Consider the following 22,394-nt stretch of genomic DNA (forward strand, 5'->3'; position numbering starts at 1 on the left):
ATGTACTCTGTCTTCAGGATAAAGTGCTTTCAAGTGAAGTGCCATCAAACACTCAAAGCTAATAAAAAAGCAGCCCCATTCATAGTGTTTGATCCTTAGCATCCTGTGATCTAGAATGCAAAGTTATCCTATACATCCCATCTACATTTTTCCAATAAATGTAAAGGAAAAAATATCCCCCAAAACTTCTTAAATTAATGATGCTGTGGCAGTGAAAGATGAGTGTAAAATAATAAATATTTTATTTTAGGAGCAACAACTAGACAATGTCTGATGAGCTTGGCTTATTTGTAGCAGATATTTTTTCATTTCTCTTTGTAATAACAGAAGACACAAGCTGAACTATTTCTGGGTGACTAAATTTTCCTGTAAGACAAAAGAAAAGGAACAATTACTATGCTCTCTGATTTCTCTAACCGTAACAAGTTGCCTGTATTCTTGCTCTAGACTCAGACTGAAATCCTAATTTATTTATTTTTACAAAACAAATTAGTACAAAATTCTCCCATTAGTAGTGAACAGTAACTGTGATCTGTCAGAAATAACTTCAACTAGAGAATAGAGCAGTTGTTCAACAATTCAGCCAAACATTTTTTTGATGGCTTATCCTGATCTGTGCACTTTTTTGTTTCCTTGTTTGAGGTGGGGAAAGCAGAACAGCAGTTTATGCTGGGGAGTGTGATCAAGAACATGCCTACTCATAGCAGCATTTAAGCACATGCATACAGTTAATGAGATTTCACCACACATTAATAACAAAAAAAATGCTTAAATTCTATCCTGAATAGGGACAGTTGTATGTGCAAACTGTTTTTCTGATTTGGAGCTAAAATGAAAAGTATATGGTTTAATGGATAAGTGGCATAGCCTGGTATAGTGGCCACATGCCAATTGCCTAAGCAAACACATTGTGTAGATATTCTGGGAAGAGAAAGGGTTAAATCTTAGTTTAGGTACAATGCTTTCAGCTTGTCTGGCAAGTGGTGAATGAGCAGAGCACTTGGCTACAAGGATCCATTTTCTTTTCGGAAATGAAGCTCCAGATTCCATTCTTGCAGCTTGTAAATCCATCACCTCCAGTTTCACAAGAGTGAGTCTGGAGATGAGAGAACACCAGTGAGATTACTTAAGAATACACCTACCATTTTTTATATTTCCAAACTCATTTTAGTTGGCTGTTCCTCTGCAGATGAAACTGACTTAAACACCTGCTAATGTCAATGGGAACAGAGCTGTACGAGTATTAAGGGTTTGGGTTTTCTTAGTTCAATGACCAAAATGTGCCCCATACCCCCAAACGTGAGTGATCTGAAACATTTACTTATTCTTTCAGGTTAATTAGTCTTTTTTTTTTTTTTTTCAATGGAGGTCCACTTTACAGTGATTTGGCAAAATGAGATGTTTCTACTCCTCTGATCTTTCCCTGGCCAAAAATATTCAACCAGAATTTGCAAACTATTTCCTGTGTTGTAGCAGGACTGGAGTATTGTAGTCATGATGGTCCAAGGAATATTTGAGAGGCAAGGCTTTTTGTGATATCTTTTATTGGATCAACTATATAGTTAGGAGAGCTGTTGGACAAGCTTTCATGCATCAAGTGCCCTTCAGGTCACAATTAGTGAAGGCAACCTGATGACTGAAAACAGGTCCAACAGCTCTCCCAGTTATACAGCTGACACAATAAAAGATACCACACAAAAATCCTTGTCTACCCTTGCAAAGATGATTTAAGTAAACAATAGGCAGTTGGTACTACAGAAGGAAATAATAAGTAATAAAGCAACCATCTCTGAAGCAGTCCACTCAGGGTTGATTCCAATTTATACTAATGGTAGGTTTACCCTGCAGTCAATGCCATTTGTGTAGACATATCCAAGCTACTTAAAATACCTAGCTTAGGTACTGCAGCCTAAAGCTCACATTCTTCCATATGATCACAGTCAAGATATAAAGGGACCTGCTTAAAAGGGCTTTTGAGTGAATGCAAACATGATTTATTCTTTTGGGCCTCATTATGCTGCATTAAATAAGACTCAGGCCTAAGGCAAACAGATCGAAGGCGACTGTGTTGATTCCAGGTTTACTTTGGCGATACTGAAAGCCGGACTTATTTTTCCACTTCGCTGAAATATCCATTCCATTCCTTTGTGTGATCAGATCCCATTCATCATAAATTTAACAAGCATACTATAAACTGGTACATTACTGTTCTTTTTCAACAAGGAACTCACTTTCTGCCCTGTAATTACAGTCAAGGGTTAAAACATTGTGACCCCTGTTCCTCAAAGACTTATGCAAGTACTCCCATTGTCAATGGCACTGACCCACTTGTTTACAGACCTGGAGCCTACAAAAAGCTTTGTGTAGTCACGAAAATGATGGGAAGTCCCTCTTTAGAATTCACTCCCATTTCTGTTTATGAGACAAACACTACGCTTCTGATTCATACCTGCAGTTGAATCATAGAAGTCCTGCAGTCTTCCAGGCGTTTTTTCCAACTCTTCATATTCAAATGCTTGGAGTATCATTTCACACTGATCCAGTTCTTTTACAAATCTGGCTTCTGCAGTAGACTGGTATTCATATTCCTGAACAGATGTGCAATTAAAAGAGATAAAAGCTAAAACACACAGCGCCAGTGTTAAGAGCTTTTTCTTCAGTAGTAAAATCTGCTTCATAGAAATTCACAGCACATTGTTGCACTCTTCAGCAAAGCAGTTAAGAGTTATGCACGTGCTAAAGTTCCACTAAACTTCATGGGATTTAAATACACGCTTAAATAGTTTGCGGAGGAAAGATGTATGCTGAAAGTTAAACATGTACTGAAGTGCTTACTAAACTGAGAACTGTACGAAGACATTAATACTTATTAAACACTGGTTATACTGTATGTTTTAAAATAAACTGGATAAATTAAAATACATAATATAAAAAAATCTTGCTTGGTTTTGCTCATTTCAGGCTCTTTGGGATGAAGTGTGGGCATTTCTTGTGCAATGGTTTAATTGTTTTAAGTTGCTCACATTTATAGCTGATTTGAACAATTCTGTTGTTACTATCTGTGGTGGTAACCTGAAACCAGTTGACTACTCTGTTATTTTCAGCCTGCTGTATGAGATTTGATCTCTTTTCTCTTTCTGTTTACAACCAACCGCATAAAAATGCTCACAGGAGTCTCTTCTTTCTGTGAGAGTTATTTTTAACTAAATACCCTCAGCAGCTGTGGGAGTAGCTAGTCCAATGTCATAATCCTAGTCCAATGTCACTGACATCAGTGGGCATCATCAGATAAATCTATGAAAGTGCATACTGGGCCAAATTCTGCTCTCAGATATATTTAACTCCTCCCACTGATGAGAGCTGTGCACAATTAAAGATAAAACATCCCTGTTTTGCCAGAGACTTGAAAGCAATAATCAGGTACCAAAGCTGCTACTAAACTCAGTCAGAACTTGTAGTTCCTGTAACATGGGAAGCACGGGCAAACAAGTTAACAGTATACCACATTCTGTGTCCAACAAGCCAATAGTGGAACTGTCATATCTACTGGCAAGATCCTGATTTGTCATTCCAGCACAGTTGTGTTCAGATAATGAACTTGTCATGCTCATTTGAGTGTTTGACACATTACTAAAAATTGGCTCTGTTATTACATTCATTGCTTTGTGTTCCAAAATCAGGACTTTGACAGTAGTGAAAGAGTGGTGTAAGAATCAATTTGAATTTAAATTACATTTTTAAATTTTCAATTAAGCTTTAATCATTAGTTGATTTGAAGATTCCATTTCAACAGTTTTACATCCTTCCCCTTGATTCCCTTCTTAGCCTAAGGCTTTACGTCAATGCATAACTTAATTTAAAATGCTGTTCAACATTGTATCTTATTTTCTTGGACTTATTTTATTCAACCGCTTGTGCGATTTTGTTTTATTAAGTGCTATTCATCGTTCAAGTTTACATTTTCCTGTTGCAGCATCCTAAGTAAGAACTTTAGCACTGTCTCCTCTTGCTCACAAAGGTCTGCCCTGTTGCCATAAATTAATTTGGGGTGAGAAACCAACCAGCTGAAAATAATTTTATCTTTGCCTCCATGTACACCAGATACTGCATGCAATGCAGCATACTATAACCTAAAGAAATACTTCACTATGTGGCAACTGCAGGCTGTGGCCTACACGAAGGTAAACATTTCCAGTTTCTTTCATGCTAGTATTGGAGATTTAGCAAAATTATTTTATACCTCAAGTGTGAAATCACTTCTTTTTTCATCACTCTAAGATGGCAGCTACTGACTATTAAAATGATTACTGCAAGATTGCAGGTTGAAATAAAAACAAACTAAGGGGAGGGACAGAAGACTACACTACACATTATAAGTCCAGTAATTTGTGTAAAGGTGTTGGCAACCTATGACTTGAGAAGCTGTTGGATCTGGCCATGTGGAAGAAAGGAGGAGGAAGCAGGGTTGGGGTGTTTGCCCATGCTGTGCCATAGCTGGGTGGTAAGAAAATGCTGTGGAAGTAGCCAGATCCTAGTGCCAGTCTGCCTTGGAACAAGTCGGTCATTCTAGTCCAGTGCCAGAAAAACTCTGCTGCCTACTAACTTATGTTTATATCCTTAAATGAAGTGAAAACAGTTTTGGTGGCCTCCTCCTGGTACATTTTTCTTCTGGCTTCAAAACTACCCAACAGTTTTAGCACAAATGGAAACAAGTGCCACTCTGCTCACAGCTGGAAATAAAAAAGGATTGTCACAGATCAGGACACAATGCTACTTGCAAAGCTGCAGGAAAATGTCTTGCACAGACCCCATCCCAGTTCAAACCTGTTACATTAGTTCCTCAAGAGATGCTCAAGGCAACAGAATGACCCCTACACAGCTGACTGCATCATCTGTCAAGTGCTTCAGAGGACTGGGTTTTTTTAGCAGTTGGGAAGACCAAAGGTTTGCATGCATTTTCAGTGGGTTACAGGGATACTTCAGCACGATTTAGTAAAGTGGAGCTTCTAGCATGAAGGTAGAAGCAAGGACAAATGATCAAAACTATGCACATATGTGTAATGAAAAAGATTAAAAAGTAACATATGCTGAAAATAGGCTGGGTATAGATGAGGATGGGGAACCAAGTCTTGTACAAGACAACAGTGAAACCTATAGCATAATAAAAAAATATGCAAGGAACCCCAGCCATAATAATACTCTGCCTATGTACTACAGTAGTTGTCCAATGAAAAAGGCTAATGGAGAGTATTCATATCACTGAACTAAATTTCCTAGATTTGATTGTGCTGATTGGGCAAACATTCACCAAAATAAGACAGGGATTTTCAGCAAAGAGACAGAAATACAGATAATTTGTACTTACTTCCCAAAGTTCATAGATTTCTTTTCTGAGATTCTCTGACAGCAGTTGGGTCAGCTGTTTCATAGCTGCCTGAAAGAGATTTGGCCATCATTTGAGTATAACCCCTTTCCTTTCATTTTCTGGCAAAGTAACTGCCTCCTTCTATGCTTGCATTAGCAAAACTGAAACATATAAATCTCTCCATAGGTGTACATCTAAAGTACTGTGCTGTGCAACAAATTCTTCACATCAGAGGTGCTCAAATAATAGCAAAGAACTTACCTAAAAAAAAAGGAAGAAATAATCTGAATCTATTCAGTAGCCAACTAGAAGTCAGGAAGTGAGTTTAGAGGAAAATGAGCAGTTAGGGTCCAATGTACTGACCCTCCGATTACCAACTCTGCCTCCCAGGCTTATAGAATAGGGGGACAATACCTAAACTTCTTGGGCGCATCCCCACAAACAGGAATGTACGTTTCCCCAGGGGCAAATAGCAGCAGCACATATTTGTGCCCCTGCTACTTGTCCCCAGGCATACCCCTGCACATGTTCTTTGGCACGCAGCAAATTGCCCCAGATGAGGTAGAGGAAGCTGGGGCAAGCACCTAGGTTGGCCCCAACAGCCTTACCTGGGGCACTGGGGGCCTCCTGGGGCTACACTGGCAGCGATCTGAGTGTGCAGAGCCTGGCCAGCAGTCAGAGCATGACTCTAGCCAGTGCCTCCTTTTTTTGCTACATTTTTTTAAAGATATTAGGAGTTCCTGGCATCTAATTCTGCCTCCATACTGCAAATGTGCAGCACGGAGAAAACTTTCATGTGCACTGCATCCATTCTGCAGTGCCTCAAAGCCTTTGAGGGGCCACCCAGCACATGTGCACTCGTTTGGATGCACCCCTTCAGTTATTAGTATATTCCATAAAGGCAACTCCAAAGTACACACACTGACCAAAAAAAACTAACCTATCTAAAAAATCCTCAGAGCTTTGCCAGAAGTACCACAAATAACTACCCAGTCGTAGGGAAAAAGAAGAGAACAATGCACATCAGAAGTTGGGCCTAGAGGGTGCCTGCACATGTGCTACGGGGCTGCTCCAACACGCTGTAATTGCAGCACGTCAAAGCAGACTTCATTAATCAAGTCTACTGGAGCGAAGTAATTACTGTGCTCCAGCCAATGGTAATTACTGTGCTCCAGCCAATCTTGTGTATTAGCATCCCCATGCTTCAGAATGGTGGTGGGAGCTTTTAACTAAAGCTCATTGAACAAGCGTTGGTTCAAGTGTCCCTGCTGCCATTTTGAAGCACGGGGACACTAATACACGAGACGCTGCAGTGCTTCAATTAGAGCAGCTCTCAGAGCCGCTCTAAATTAAAGTCCGGCAGCCCCAGGCACATACAAAAATGCCCGAGGTTCCCAACCACAGATGCTATTTTAGGGAGAGCAGAATTCTGGAGGCCAGTCTTGACACATCAAACTGCTGGTCTAAGCAGAATCCCCTTTCCACATTGCTGCAACTAAGTAATTTTATTCCTGTCCTTCTCTAGTGTTTCCCCACCAACACTTAAGGCCTGTTACTGAAACAATGAACAATTCAAGAAACACCAAGCTTAATGCCAGTTATACACCTATACCTAAACTTGCCACTTCACATATTATTTATTTAAAAAGATTCAATATTTCAGCAGGATAAATATTTAGGGACACTTACCCCCTGTTCCCAGTGAAATCTATGGCTAAACTTATATTGGAACTAATGGGAGCAAGGGCCATTTAGGAACATGTTTTAAATATTTAGGTACCTATAAATGCATGTAAATACCCAGGTGCTAGGTATTGTTGAAAATGCCTCTAGGTGCCTAAATACATTAAAATTTGACCTTTGCTAGTGAAACGAACATTCCTAGGAGGCATGAGGAAAACAGGTTTTTTTAAAACAAAGAACAGTTTAAACAAGTTCATCAAAAATGACAATGAATATAATGTTTAAGCAAACATCTGAATAACACCTAATCTTTTAAATTCAAACTTCTCTTTGTGTGGTACCTGTTGCTATAATTACTCTTTTAAAAACCTTTAGCAGCCAAACAGGGGTAAAGAAAGCATAGTAATATTCTTCCTGTTTCAGACCCTTTGAAGTTTTACTAAGCATAGTGGGGCCCTCTAGCTGCAAATGAAGGAATATTTTGCTTTTTGCTTTATTGCATACAAAGGACCAGAAATGAGAGAAAGCGGATGTTGGACATGTTTCTGCTGACAACAGAAGCATTAACACCCAAAATAACTGCACACAGACAGTTACACATTTGTCAGGCTCTCCGATTATCCACCCCTTTCTCTCCTACACCACCCAAATTAAGCAAGAACATACATAAGCAATATTTCTAATGTCTCAAGCTACTGAAAATCCAGCAAGTTCAGCTGCCCATGTCTGATATTTGAATACTTATAAGTACCCTGATTTGATAACCCTGCCCCTTGTGGTGTTATAGCCACAATCCAAATTAGCAGGTAGTTTTAGGGGTGTGTCTCAAAATACATCTACAAATATATGCACCTATAATTATGTTGCTTTGAATATCTCCCAACTAGCTTGAATTGATCAAGTCCACAAATACAGTTTTAATACTTTTATAAAGTCCTGCCAATACAGTCTAGTGCTCTGTAAATATACCAACCTCCTCTCGCTTATGTTTCTCCTCTTTAGAGATATTATCTGCAGGGGCTATGTCTCCAACAATGCATTCAGCCATATCATGAACCAGAGCTAGTCGGATACATCTGACAGAAAGAAAAGAATAAAATGATGAGTTTATAAACTTCATAGCTGTGCTCAGTTTAAGCAATCTTAACAAAATGCTCAATTTGTACCCTCCAAGTAATATTTAAAATACCCTTGTACTCAGGAAAATGCTCTTCATCCTATATACTTTTAAATCCTGTTATTTCCTGTTACGTATGCACATATATCCATGACCCAAAAGTTTTGCTTACAGTAAAAAAAAGTTAATAGTATTGAGACCAACAGATCATTTCCAAAAGCAAGGCACATAAGAATTTAACAACACTATACATTTTACTACCCAAACAATAAGAAAAAAATATGCATTTCTCAAATAACAAGAGACACAGTTCTGCCAAATTTAATATGCAATGGACAAAATATATGCATATACTCACAGCTCAATTAACCACAAAAGTATGCACAGCCCAGCTTCCTTTAACTCTAACTGTTGGTAAGGACTTTAAAATTTCAGAGCAAATTTCAAAGCAAACTACTAATCAAGCACAGATTTCTTGATTCTGCAGGCAATAACTAACTTAGTAGGTCTCAATGGCTCACAACGAAGTCAACAAACCTTTCTGTGCTTTAACAACCCTTTTCCCAAAAAATGTGGCCAGTAACAATGCTTTTTCATCAACAAGTTTTATCATCTATATATTCCAAAGCAGTTCACAATGGTGAGTTTGCATTATTAATCCATTTTTTTTAGTTGGCCTCAAGGCTTTTTGTTTTGTTCTTTATTATTACATAGAGCTTTCTCAGAGGGCGGCCCAAGACTGAAGAATGAACTCCCACAGGAATTAAAGATCAGCACAAACCTCATCAGCTTCCACTGCAAGGACATGGCACATTTCTTTGACCTTGCTTTCTCTAACAGAAATATAGCAATAAAGAGACACCCATATATAAAACAAGTCAAAATGACAAAACAAAATACTCCTAGGCCTGGGAACAGAATGAATGAGAGAGCAGGCAAAGGGTAAGTTATGCTGCTTAATTACTGAAAGGCATACCAGTACTATGGCGAGAGACATGATATGCACATCTATATAGAGGTCTCTGTATTTAGCCCATTTGTGAGAAGTGGATTACACATTAAGTCTAACATCTTAAAAAATAAAAAAGAATAGACCTACTCTACCTCTGCCATAAAATAAGCCAAGAAACCTTTGGCACATTACATTCTTTAGGTCTGATGCTGTATTGCCTTCATCTTTGCAAGGGTATTTACATCTGTGCAGTCTAAAACTGTTTGTCAGTGTTTACAATCACTTTTCTGCAAATGTAAGTAACTACAGAATGTAAAAGTAGGAAAATCAGGCCCTCTTTCATTTGCCTATTTGAAAAGGTGGCTGTGAATGTTCTCTGCTGGACTAAGGGAACAGTTTGGTGGGGAGGAATAATGCCTGAGGAGGAATAATTATCAGCAATGTAATTTAAAGCAGTTTATGCTGCATTAGAAAACCTGAATTTCTAGTAATAAGAGCCTTCTATTTCCATTAGTTCACAGAGGTGACAAAGCAAATATGATCCCATATGCCTCTTGGCAAATGATCCAATACTAATTATGTTTTCCTTTCTATACTAAGTCAATGACATGCTTTTTCATTGCTTCCAAAAGCTAACAGGATCTGTCAGAAGCAATACAAGAGATGGATTCTACTTCATCATGTAATTCTCCAAAATCCTCTCTGAATGTGATTCTTCAGAGAAGAATCAATCAAGAGAAAACAAGCTGAAACCCATTATGTAGTTAAACTGCCCAAATTGCTGCTTTCAGCTACTAAGTGCAGACAGACCGTATTTACACCAGTGCAATATACTTTTACACTAATATAAAACTGGAGCAGACACATGGAGGGCAGGCTTATACCAATGAAAACCACTCTGCTCCAGTATAAAGTTGGTCCTTCTTCTGCTAAAAAAACCCCAATAACTATATACTAGCATGTTACACTGATATACCTATGATATTGACTGCAGTTCTGGTCCATTTCAACTGACTGTCCTCCGGCAGCTATTTGCTCAGGCTACTACCTGCTCTCCTGTCACCTATTGCCAAAACGCTATGGGCAGTTTTACACCTGCTCTGGTGGTGGGAGAGGATGGGGGTACTTTAGTCAGAGCAGGTCTGAGAGCTGCTCTAATTAAAGTGCCACCACGTCTCGTGTATCAGCATCCCCGCTCTTCAGAACAGTGGCAGGGTGCTTGAACTAAAACTCATTGAATGAGCTTTAGTTCTAGCATCCCCACCACCATTTTAAAGCATGGGGATGCTGATACATGATGCAGGAGGCTGCTGGACTGCAGTAACGGCCATGCTCCAGCAGAGTTGATTAATCGAGTCCGCTCTGACATGCTGGAATTCCAGTGCATCGGAGCAGCCTCCGTGCTTGTGTATAGGCGCCCTATAATAGCAGCCTACTATGCTGGAAGAGGTTGGCTGTCTGCCCACTCTGGATCCCAGTATATTTTACGTGTAATTTACATGTTGTGGATCTTGCACCGTAAGTTAATAATTCTTAAATCACCTTATCTCCCAAGGGCAGGTATCACCTTGCCCAAGGATATAAAAATATGTATTCCAGTGTCCATCCTCCAACTTAAAGCTCATCAAGTAAGGTATTTCTGTCAATGACTAGTTTAAAACACTCAAATTGTACTGAGTTAGTCATGATGACCATTAGTATTCTTACCTGTCTTTATTGAGCTTTTTATCTTCAGTTGCCAAAGCCATGACTGCCATCCTGTACATGTGATCTGATACACTCTCTGGTTTCTCTACGTTCCTGTACACCCAGCCTGTTCGTGGCACTCGCTAGCGGGAAAAATTTAACAACAATCAACTTACAAATATACGTTTTCCAAGTTTTTATCTTACTTAGGGCAGGAAAAAGACGGCCCACAGGCTGGATCCGGCTCACCATGCCATTCTATCTGGCTTGTGGGACCCCTCCAAAAAACAATTATTAGTGGCCCCTGGCTGCTGCTCTAAAAGCTGTCAAGAGGTGCCAGTTTTCAGAGGCCACCTGCCATTGGACTGGGTGGGCTCTGTGCTTCCACCTCCATGGGGTTTCCAGTACTCCAGCTGGGAGCCCCATGTGGAGGCACTGAGTGCAATGGTGCCCAACTGACCAGCTGCTGAGTGGGGAGGGGAGCTCCTGCAGGGGCCGGGGATGGAGGGGTGGGGATGTGGTTTGTGGGTGGGAGTGTGGGACTCCTGCCACAACACACAGCCCTTTGCTGTCGCCAGCAGCAGCAGGCCCTTGGGGTGCTCCTGGCCCATGGCAGGCAGAGCCCCCCTGGCAGTGCACAGCTCCCAGGAGCTGCACGTGGTGGCACAGAGCCTACCCAGCCAGGTCTGCTGGCACGCGCCTTCAAACCAGACTAGGCCAACACGTCGGGCTCTTGGCACTCCAGGCTGGAGCCGCACACCATCAGGCCGGGATGGGCGGGCTATCTCCACGACTCCACATAGGACTTCTAGCACTCCAGTGCGGAGCCACACATGGCCGCGTAGAGCTAGCCTGGCCCAATGGCACGTGACTCCCCATGGCTCACAGTCCCAAGATGGCAACCAGGGAGAGTGGAGGAGCTACCTTTGCAGCCCCTATCGTTAAGCGGCCCTCCAGCTAAAATAATTGCCCACCCATCTTAAGTGATTCCAGTGAAAATTCACTCCATTGAGCTTTATGCACCACTGAGCTGTCACAACCCAAGGGTGTGATTGTTGTGTGTGTGCGCTTCAGCACTGCTGAATTATTTCCCGCCACTTGTAGCTTTCTTTGCAGGGTGCATTTCTTTGTTGCAACACAGAAATCGTGGCGGCTAGTGATTGGCTTGCTAGCCGTATAAGAGGCTTGAGTGGTTTCCGCCCAAGTTAGAGATCTCCGGAGGAGAACCCTGCAAGGGGGGACTCCGTAAACATCTTGAGGAGAACTCTAGGTGTGCTGCGGAGACCCAGCGCGTGTACCTTAGAGCTGGCTATAGGGGTCTGATCAGCCTCTAGCCTCTCCCCGTCGCCCCCTGATCCCTTGACGTACCCTTCCCTGCGCGCAAAGTTCCACGGAGCCTAGCAAACTTCGTGTGAGTGAATCCAGAGCTCTACCCGGGGTTCAAGTCCTGCAGTTTTTTTTCTTCCCGTCGCCGAAACCCCATTGCGACGTACCCATACGTTCTGCAGGTTCGAGTTTTTTGTTTTGTTTTGTAACCGCAACTCAAGCAAGTTTTCCTGCCTGCACCGCGACCATCTTCGGTGTAAGTAAAATAATTTTAAATCAACCACTAAGCGTCCGTGCCTAATTCTAGCGTGCCGCCTATCTTCCCCAACCTAGCGTGTCCGGGCTGCTGGCCACAGCCCGCCGCGCGAAAAAAGGGCCTTGGACTGCTCCCGGCCCGCACATGAGCCACACTGTTTGAGAGTCCTAAGTACTGCTACAAAGCCAGAGTTAGTTCAAAAGCACAAGAAACTGATTCTCGGAAAAGGCTCTATTAACAATCATTACCCATGCACACAACACAACCCATCATCACATGCTGTCTTCTCCAGCTTCCTAACCTGCATGCATGCAGCATGACCAAATAATATTCAGCATTTGAATAGCATTATATATCTTCATTGTTTAAACATTAATTACTGTAATTATTCTCTGCAACTTATGCACAGGATGCATTATCCCCATTTTAAACTAGGGCTTTAATAATTTGCTCAAGGCATGGAAGAACAGAAATGCAACTGGGCTCAAAAGTTTCAGACTCAAGCCTCAGTGAAGTAGAAAAATCAGCCAACCAAAAAACAACAGGTCTCTGGTCTACTGAAGAATCTGCCCCCACTTTGCCCAGTAGAAGGATCTCTTTCAGCTGTGTCCTGTAGGCTGTGCTAAAACTTGGGTTTCCCCCTATTTGAATTCCCTATGCCAGTCCAGATTCAGCCTTCTCCTCTGCAGCTGCCTGCCAGCTACCCCACTGATGCTGTCCTGCTTCTGAGGGCCATTGCCAAAGCTACCCAGTGTCTGCCCTGGCACCAAGTAGCTCTGAGTTTTGGCTCAAAGCTTTTATGCTGGAACTTAAAGGCAAATGTTTCAGCCCCAGTGCAAGTCCCAATCCACTGCATGCTGGTGCGGCCCTCCCAAACAAGGCCAGACTCTTTGTGTCCCCACTTGGCACACTTGTTTTGAACCTCTGACCTGAGCTCCCATTCCTGGTGTTTTCATTCTTTATCACACAAATTCTGTGGTCCCCTTTTTCTGTGGCCCCCGAAGGCCAATGAGTGACTTGGTGGGCTAGGCCCACGCTTTCTTTTAAAGGTGGACAAATAGTTCCTAGACAAGGCCAGGATCTGAGAACAAAGACAGCCTCTGGTTTGTGGCTACCTGCTGGGTGCTGCATCCAGGCGGTCCTGCCATTGCCTCTCTGGGCACATGCCAGGGAGCACCAAGGTCTCACCCCGGTGCCCAACCCGCTCTTAGTGGAGGAAGCCCTTGCTGGGTCACAGCAGCCCCAAGCCTCAGTTTCCCCTCCCTGTCTGAGGGGCAGGCAGTAACCCTGAAAGGGAGCAGAAAGCATGCAAGCATATATACACAAACACACTCGCATACACACATGCACAAACGCAACCACACGCATAATGCACATGCACAAAAGCACCCACATGCACATGCACGCACCTATGCAAACACAAATGCACTCACACAAATGTGTATGCATACACACATATGCACCCATGCAGCCAATGCACATGCACACACACGCACACCCCTATGCAAACACAAATGCACATCCACAAATAGGCACAAATGCACATCCACACATGCACACACAAATGCACCTATGCAGCCACAAATGCACACGCACGTACGCAGACACAAATGCAGACCTATGCAAACACAAAGGCACATGCACACAAAGACGTACACAAACACACCCATGCAGCCACAAATGCACATGCATGCACATGTAGGCACAAACGCAGACTTATGCAAACACAAATGCACACACAAATGCACACTCGCGCATGCGCACAGACGTGCACAAATGCACCCACGCAGACACAAATGGACATGCACGCAGATATGCACACATGCATGCTCATACACAAACGCGCAGCCACGCTGACACAAACGAGCACGCGTGCACAAAGGCACGCTCACCCATGCAGACACCAATGCACATGCACAGATGCGCGCTCAGACACAAATGCCCATGGATGCATATGCACAAACGCAGGCGCGCGCACGTACACCAGGCCCGCGCCCACCTTGAGCTGCCCCACGAGGCGCAGGAAAGGCAGCAGCCCGGCCGGCCCCGCCGCCATCCCGCCCGGCGGCTGCAGGAAGCGCGCAGCAGGGCCCGGCCGGCCCCGGCCCCGGCCCCGCCCCGCCCCCGCGCTGCTCCCGCCCTGAGCTCCGCCCTGGGGCCCCAACAACCCTCTGGCACCGGCGCTTGAAGGCATTTTGCTTCTCGGGGTGGACGGCAGGGAAGGTGCTGGGGCTGCGCTGCCACAAACAAGGATGAGACCCCTCGTGGCTCCCCCACCGTCCCCCCGGCATGCCGACATCTTACAAGTCGAGGTGGCACATATTTTCAGCGCTCTGCCCAAAACCGTTGCTGACTCCTGCCTTAGACCCACAGGGCTACAACCTACACCCCTGGGTCTTTCCCACGATTTCGGCGCCTCCTTGCCTTTCTGCTACCTGACACCACCAGGGAAGAGAAACTCTCTTATTTCCACATCAAAGAGCAACTCGGAGACACTCCCACAGGCCCAGAGGAACAGCCATCCACCTCCCGCTTCCTCCATGCAAAAGGCAGTTTATTTTCTACCTCAGGGGACTTTTACAATCTTTGATGTCCCCTCAGCCTGAAGAAGGGCCTGTGTGCCTGAAAGCTTGCAGGGAAGGATACTTTTATTTTTGCTGTTTTCTGTTTGGTCTAATAAAAGGTATCACCTCTGAACCAAGAGTTTTAGAGTTTTGTATTCCTCTTGGGTTTTTCCCCAAACACTTCACAACCCTGGGAATAAGCAAGCCGTCCAGGCTGCACACAGCAAGGAACATTTTTGGTTGGTGGTAAAAAATAAAATACGTCGGTTATCCCAGAGTAGCACAGGTGCGCGCAGGGCTGGACACAGGCCTGGGTGAACTGGGTGGCCGTCCAGGGCCCGGACAGAAAGGGGGACAAAAATGGTAATTTTTTTTCCATTGTCCGATTATTATTATCATTATCACTGGCAAAGGGGGGCCTGATATTAAAAGTTCACCCGGGGCAGCCAGGAACCTAGATATGGTGCTGGATGCAGGGACCCAGCCCTCAGAGCTGTTATCAGGGGATGTTCAGTCCTATGTCAGTCACCTGCCCAGCCACTTGTCTTTCTTTTAAGGTCACTGTGTAACTTTCTTCCATCCTGACCTGTTCAGCTCTTGCAAGTTAACTGGGTATAACTTGACAAGCCGATCACCCACTATGAAAACTTCATCTAAAGCTTCTGAAATAGTTAAGGATTGCATCTAGAAACCACCACACTTTATTTCAAGACGTGTCTAAACCTTTGTAGCTGGCAGGCTCTGCCTTATCTTTTGCATATGCTCAGTCAGAGAACCAGATCCAAATCAGCACTGGAGGCACTTCTTCATGGGCACTGTAGTGCCAAAAGTGTAGATACCTTTGCCATGGGGGAGTTCAGGGGTCATACAGATAGACTGAGGCACCTAGGCTTCCTATACAGCAGCGTTTCTCAACCCATGGGTCACGACCCAAAAGTGGGTCACAGGAATATATTAAAGGGTCACAAACAAATTTTAAAAATGGATTCTCCTTTAAAGGAGAAAAACATGGTAAGCCGTGGGTTTTCCCTCGCAGGCTGGCAGAGTTCCAGCCTGCAAGGGGCTGCTTGGGCCTCTTCTGCCCACACCCCACCCCTGCCTGCTTGGGCCTGGGAGCAGGGGGCAGTGGGTTGGGAGTGAGGGGCACTGGATCAGGACTAGCCATTGATATTTACAAATGGGTCCTTGTAAAAAAATGGTTGAGATCCACTGCTATAGCGTGACTGGAAAGACCAAGGTGCATCCCAAGGGTGAACCAGAGGACATCAGTGCTGAGAAGGGAGACTTTGAGAAGCGAGCCAGTAAGCAAAATCTTAGAGACAGAGGTGTGTCTGAACTCTGGCTAGAGCAGGGGCAGGCAATTATTTTGGGCAGAGGGCTGCTTACTGAGTTTTGGCAAGACATCAAGGGCTGCATGACAGGCAGCCCAGGGCAGATAAATATGAATTTTCTAAATTTTTTAAAGGCCCTCGGGCCAAATAGAATGGCCTGATGGGCCGCATCTGACCCCAGGGCCACATTTTGCCCACCCCTGGGCTAGAGTGACCACCCATCCTTAATTAAGTGGGACACCCTAACCTGCTACAGATAGAGAAGGGGAATCATGGCAGCCAATGTCCTTCTTCTTTAAAATGTTGTCAATATAAGATCAAGAGATTCCATGTAGAGGACTACACCCATTGGTGATGCTGAGATCAGCTGTGCACCCCCTGGAAGCGCCAGCCACGAAACTGGAAGTGTACTTCTGGTTTTGTCACTGGCTCAGTGATCGGTAGCTAGGGGACCCCCCCGGTTGGTGATCTGCCCCTGGAGGACCCTCCCCCCCCCGGTCAGCAATCTGGTGCACCCCCAGACTCAGGAGGCACCCGTCAGCTATGACCCCACCCCTCACTACGGCGGAAGGCAAAAATCCCCACAGTTCATACCAATCTGATCGTGGGGTAAAATTCTTTCCTGCCGACAAATATGGCGATCAGTCTAACCCTAAGTAGAGGAGCAAGACCCTGTAGCTAGGAATCTCTGGCTTTGGCCCCAGCAGAACCATTAACACACCTTAGTCAAAGTCTCCAGTCTTGCCTATAGACAATACCCAAAGCCGCTAAGGAAGGCTTCAAAACACGCTGACATGTTTAGCAGAAAGGGGAGGCGGGCAGGGGCAACCAGCAAAGTCCAAAAGAATGGGAAATACCCATAGTAGAATATAGGCACAGCTACACCTAGATCATCCCCAACTAGTGGCTGCCCAACCTCTTCTTGATCATCTCCAGTACTGGACAGTCCATAGCTTCTGTAGGCACACAACTTCCCTATTCTACTGCCTCACTAGTCTAATAGTAAAAAAGTTCCTCCAGATATCCACTCTAAACATACTTTGCTGCAATTTCCAGCCATTGGTCTGTGTCCTCCTCTCTATAGCAAGAGAGAAAAGGTGTTTTCCCTCTTCTTTATGGCAACCCTTCAAATATTTGAAGACTGCTATCATGTCCCTTTTGCAAACTGAACATACCTAGGTGACTTCAGCCTGTCCTCATATAAGTTGCTTTCCAAGCCCTTTTTCATCTTTGTTGCCCATGGATATGTCTCATCTCAGGACCTAGAGACCCCAGAGGGGAAGCACATACCTGAATCAGGGTACCTTCTTCATGCAGACAGCAGCACTGAATTTTGGAAGAAAGCACAACATCTAGATACCCCACTTGACCTCAAAGGGGCCAGTGCCCATGCTTAACTTTTGCCCAAAGGCCTAGTGATTAGAAGACTTACCCAGGAAGTGGGAGACCTGGGATCCAGGCACTCCTCAGCTTCAGGGGGACTCAAACCCACATCTCTGACTTCCCAGGACAGTGCTCTCATGCAAAGGCTTTGGTTGGGGTGTTTTCTGCCAACAGATATCTGCTTTAAAGAGCACAACTCTTTACACAAAGAGAGCTTTGTGTTCTGGTCCCCACTCTCAGGATTATCTGTCTTTTATAACAAATAGCTATCTAATGTAAAATGTATTCATGATCCTGGTAATATCAATACACAATAATATTCAATTATTTAATCTGATGCCGTGTGCAGAGGCGATTCTTTCTAGGGACAACAGATGGCGCTTTCTGCCAACAGATATCTGCTTTAAACATCCACTCGCAGTTACCGCTATGTCAGACTTCCATCAGTTTTCAGTTCTTTAGGATCACAGAAAAGGGCTGGAAGGGACTGCATTAAGTCATCTAGCCCAGCCTCCTACTCAAAGTAGGATCATCCCTGACTAAAGCATCACAGTCAAGTGTCTGTCTAACCTGCTCTTGAAAATTTCCAGGGATGGAGAGTCCACAGCTTCTCAAGGCAGCCTGTTCCAATGCTTGACCACCCTCAATCAGAAAGTTCTTCAGGATTGCCAACCTAAATTTCTTCTACTGCAAAATTTGATGGCATTGGTTCTAGTCCTGTCCCTTATGGCCACAGGGAAAAGCTCATCTCCATCACAAAACAATACTATGAATTCCAGAAGAACAAGAGCCATACAGCTGAGCCTCCCCCCCCCCCAAAAACAAAACAAAACAAAACAAAACAAAACCCTCACAGTTTTTAAGATAGAGCACTATAACCGTATGAAAGATGTCTGCAATAGCAGGGGACAGAACTCAATGAATCAAGGGTTTCTTTCCAGTACTATGTTTCTATGTTGCTACAGTCTCTTATGTACAATGCCAAGTGGATATATCAAGCCTACATTTGAGAAGATTGCACAACATAATTAATTAATGAATCAATTAAATTGGAACAATCTGTTGCCTTCTAATGGAAAGATATGTTGTCTACTTGCCTAGTTCATTATGTATACTCAATGACAACATATCAGAAGCTCTAATAACCAGGGCTTATCTCTTCTTCTCCCACATTCAAAATGTGTTGAAGAGCACCTGTAAAACAATCTCTAAAGTCTTTTTATTTCACTAAGTCATGCTCTGCCTTTTTGATAGGCATGCCACAAATTAAGCTCCGCACATTCCCCAAATCCTCTTCCAGTCCCTCCAACTCTAACCACTGCTCTGCTTTCTCCTCCCTATCTGGTACTTTCTCTGCCCAATCTGCTGCTTTGCTTTCTGCTCCATTACTTGTGCTTCTTTCCCAATTTGCCGCTCTACTTTCTCTCTGCTACCATGCTGCCTGCCCACTCCCTGATCTGCTGCATGCCACACACACAGGCTGACATGCCACTAGGCTAATCTGTTTATTACAAGAATCTCCAGGTACAGACAACACGGACAATATGGAACACAGCCCTTACAAATATAACCAGTGCAGCTCTGGTTCCCTTCTGTCTACACCTTACTATCAATAGTATGGATGACTTTTTGTCTGTGGAGCTCTACTCTAGCTTTTCTCTTTGCTGGCAACTGCATAGTTTTCTAATGGGGTCTACAGAGCATGTAGACAAATATTTCTTAGGTCATTTATGTTTCTTATGACCTAATGTTTCTTACGTCACTGATTACTTTGTAGAAACTATACATGCCACATGGACAGCTGTCTGTCAGTCCAATATCTGCTATGGACAGCAGGCTTGATTCAGATTTGAAGTGGAGACAACTTCTCTGACTTCCAGGGAACTGTGCCCACCAAAGCTGAATATGAATTTGAGACAGTACACTGTCCTCAAATTTAAAGATATTTTTCCACAACAATATAAAAAGGATTTAGCCATGTAACTCACATTAATGTGCAAGTTGTCCAGCTAAATATCCATAAATAGAATTGGCATTCTCTTTGTTGTAATTTATAGGATCTCAGAGGTCCTCTAATACATTGCTGTCAGTTCTAGATGAAATCCCTGTGCCTGAGAAAGGATGTTTGTGCCCAGAAACTTGCATTTAAAGAATTTTTTTTTTGCAAAAATCTTGTTGGTCTAATAAAAGATATCACCTCTGTCCACAAGCCTTGACTGTTAAATTAATAGAAATGTTGCCTGCAGATTGAGAAGAACATGTACCTCCAGAAATTGTAGTTGATTCCAAACTTACTGAACCTAGTGTTGCTGCATTCAGCAATCATTTAGTAATTGCCTTATGTGCTTATGACAAAGTAACAGAATATGCATGGCACTTAGTACTGAGACACATACACTTTTGCATGAGAATCTTGGCTTTTTATATAGTGTTAGGAGATTTTGCCCTTCTGCTTTCATCAGGACACGCTACCAAGACCTGAAAAATAAATGTTTTAATTTCTCAGTTATACAGAAGCGTGACAGAGAATTATTTGGTGGGGAGCAGAAGTCAGAAGCAGCACTCCAGAAAAGTGCATTTAACAAAAAAAGTCAAAGAGCAAATCAATCCTACATGAGCAGAACGTTTCTAATGTACAAAGACAGCTGAATTAAAGGATTAGGTCACACTGCCTGATTAACATCATTTGATCTTCTTTTATTGAAGAGCCACTGGGCTTCTCACAGGATGGAAGCATTGAAACTTTAAATGAAACCACAAGTCTGGCAGAGAAGAAAGTTACTAAACTGAAAACAATGTGCCTTGCTCCAGTAATTATCAGTTTCTCTCTGCTGTTAGGGGATGCATCCAAATCAGGAGATAGAAGCCTTCTTATTTTTGATATGGCAAAGCACATAAACTGATTGAATGCATCTCGAACTTTGTACCTGTAATAGGCTTAGAGTCATGTGAAGATTTCTTTTTCTTTTCTTATGTATTTCTTTTTTAAAGGTGACTTACAAAAGAAGGAAAATCTTTGGATATATGTCTGTGCTTGCTTTCTTTCCTTGTAATACAGTCAGAGGTTTTTTTCTTCTTTTTTTTTTCTTTTTTAAACTTTTCTTTGTTTTTTAACATAGCAAATTCAGCTCCAGTCAAGGCCACAAGACTCTGTGAAAACTAGAGAGCTTGTCCATTGTTGATATTTAATAAGAAAACAAAAGTTGAGCTATTAACAGGAGCTGAAATTGTAGTCCATATACTTAATATTTTTTAATAGTACTCTTTTAGTGACTAGCATTTTGGACAGAGGAAATCTTTGTTAAAGGCTAAATTACAACTTACCCCATCTCAGTTACATTTGCTTTTATGGATTTCCAAATCAAAGATTCGACATTCATGATTTTTCTAACATAAAAGCAAGCAGTTACAAACTTTTAAAATAAATGTAAGCCCGTCTTTACTTACAAAGAAAAACAAGAACAAATGCAGGAAAAAAATCCTTCTTTAATTTCCTTGAACTTTCCTTATTAAGAAGTGTGTAGCATTTTCACCATTATATGTTAAGATGAGTTCAGATGGAGATTTTCAAAGGCAAAGATAAGATAGAGTTGATGAACTAGCAATGTCAACTCTGGTAATGTCTGTTCTTCAAGTGTCCCTTCTAAAAGATTTCAGGGGTGTTGGGTGTAACCGTGTTGGTCTAAGGACATAGGCAGACAAGGTTCTTTGGGTAAATCTAATATATTTTATTATTTATTATTATTTATTATCATCGAATATATTTATTATGTATTAAATATATTAAAATATACTTTATTAGAGTTAGACCAACTCAAATAGTTGGAAAAATTCTTCTTAGTGAGGTTTTGGGCACAAACACCCTTTGTCAGGCTGAGGAAGGGTTTGTGCCCAAAAGCTTGCTAAAAAGAATTTTTCCAACCATATGAATTGGTTTAATAAAAGACATCAGGTTTACCCCAAGAACCTTGTCTGCCCTTCTAAAAGATTGTGTTAGTTCCTCTATTCTGCCCTAATATGTGTTCAAAAAATACTTTCATTTAGGATTTGAGGTACATTAATGGCATTATTATATTTAGTCTTAAACGCTGGTCACACAAAATCATGCAAAAAACTGGACATGGCCTACCCACAGTGTTTGAACAAAACTCCCATTTATGTCAGTGGGAATTCTAAGCGTATTATTATTTGCATTTAATAATTATATTTTTAATGTACAGAAAGACCTCATTCAGGATCAGAGTTCTATTATATTTACTACTGCACTGTAAATATAGGAAGATACAGTTCATGATCTAAGGAATCCATGATCTTTGATCCAAAGATACTATCCCACTCACATTCTAAACACACAAATTATATTAAATGGCATGAGAATGGAGGAAGAAAGATACTATCCCACTTATGCATTTGTAAGCAAGATAAATACTAATAGCATTTTACTGTATAGGAGGTCCTCGGTCTATTCATAGTTTACAAATCTCTGTAAACAGAAAGAAATGCAATAATTTGTAACTACTCCATGAACATTTTATCCAGATATCTGTCTGGGTTCTTTGCAAACTGTTCATGTTAACTATTTATTTGTTCTTTATTTAAAATGTGGGATGTGCCTGGTCACCTAAGACACATGCTATTGTTTCTGCTCCCTATCTGGAGGTTCACTGAAACATTGTATACAGGAGAAATAGCAAATACTCCTTTTCATACACAAAAAATACTCTGTTAAAC

At 42.5% G+C, this 22,394-nt stretch overlaps 1 protein-coding gene across 1 annotated transcript; it reads right to left on the minus strand.

Annotated features, from left to right (window-relative positions):
• Positions 1 to 219: 219 nt before the first annotated feature.
• Positions 220 to 14,493, minus strand: HDDC2 (HD domain containing 2). Its single transcript, XM_006278015.3, has 6 exons — positions 14,385 to 14,493; positions 10,825 to 10,946; positions 8,022 to 8,124; positions 5,366 to 5,434; positions 2,450 to 2,588; positions 220 to 366 (listed from the first exon to the last, which is right to left on the minus strand). The coding sequence occupies exons 1-6, from the start codon at positions 14,439 to 14,441 to the stop codon at positions 260 to 262; spliced, it is 597 nt and encodes a 198-aa protein (XP_006278077.1). The 5' UTR covers positions 14,442 to 14,493; the 3' UTR covers positions 220 to 259.
• Between the last annotated feature and the right edge of the window lie 7,901 nt (positions 14,494 to 22,394).

Source organism: Alligator mississippiensis, chromosome 1, assembly GCF_030867095.1.
Source record: "Alligator mississippiensis isolate rAllMis1 chromosome 1, rAllMis1, whole genome shotgun sequence".
Classification (NCBI taxonomy): Eukaryota; Metazoa; Chordata; order Crocodylia; family Alligatoridae; genus Alligator; species Alligator mississippiensis.

Excerpts from the sequence above, each read along its gene's own strand:
- HDDC2 (XM_006278015.3), bottom strand. The coding sequence starts at position 14,441 with ATGGCGGCGGGGCCGGCCGGGCTGCTGCCTTTCCTGCGCCTCGTGGGG. Across the intron at positions 5,435-8,021 it reads AGAAACATAAGCGAGAGGAG|GCAGCTATGAAACAGCTGAC; the intron begins GTTGGTATATTT and ends AATCTCTTTCAG. Across the intron at positions 367-2,449 it reads CTTCTATGATTCAACTGCAG|GAAAATTTAGTCACCCAGAA; the intron begins GTATGAATCAGA and ends TTTGTCTTACAG.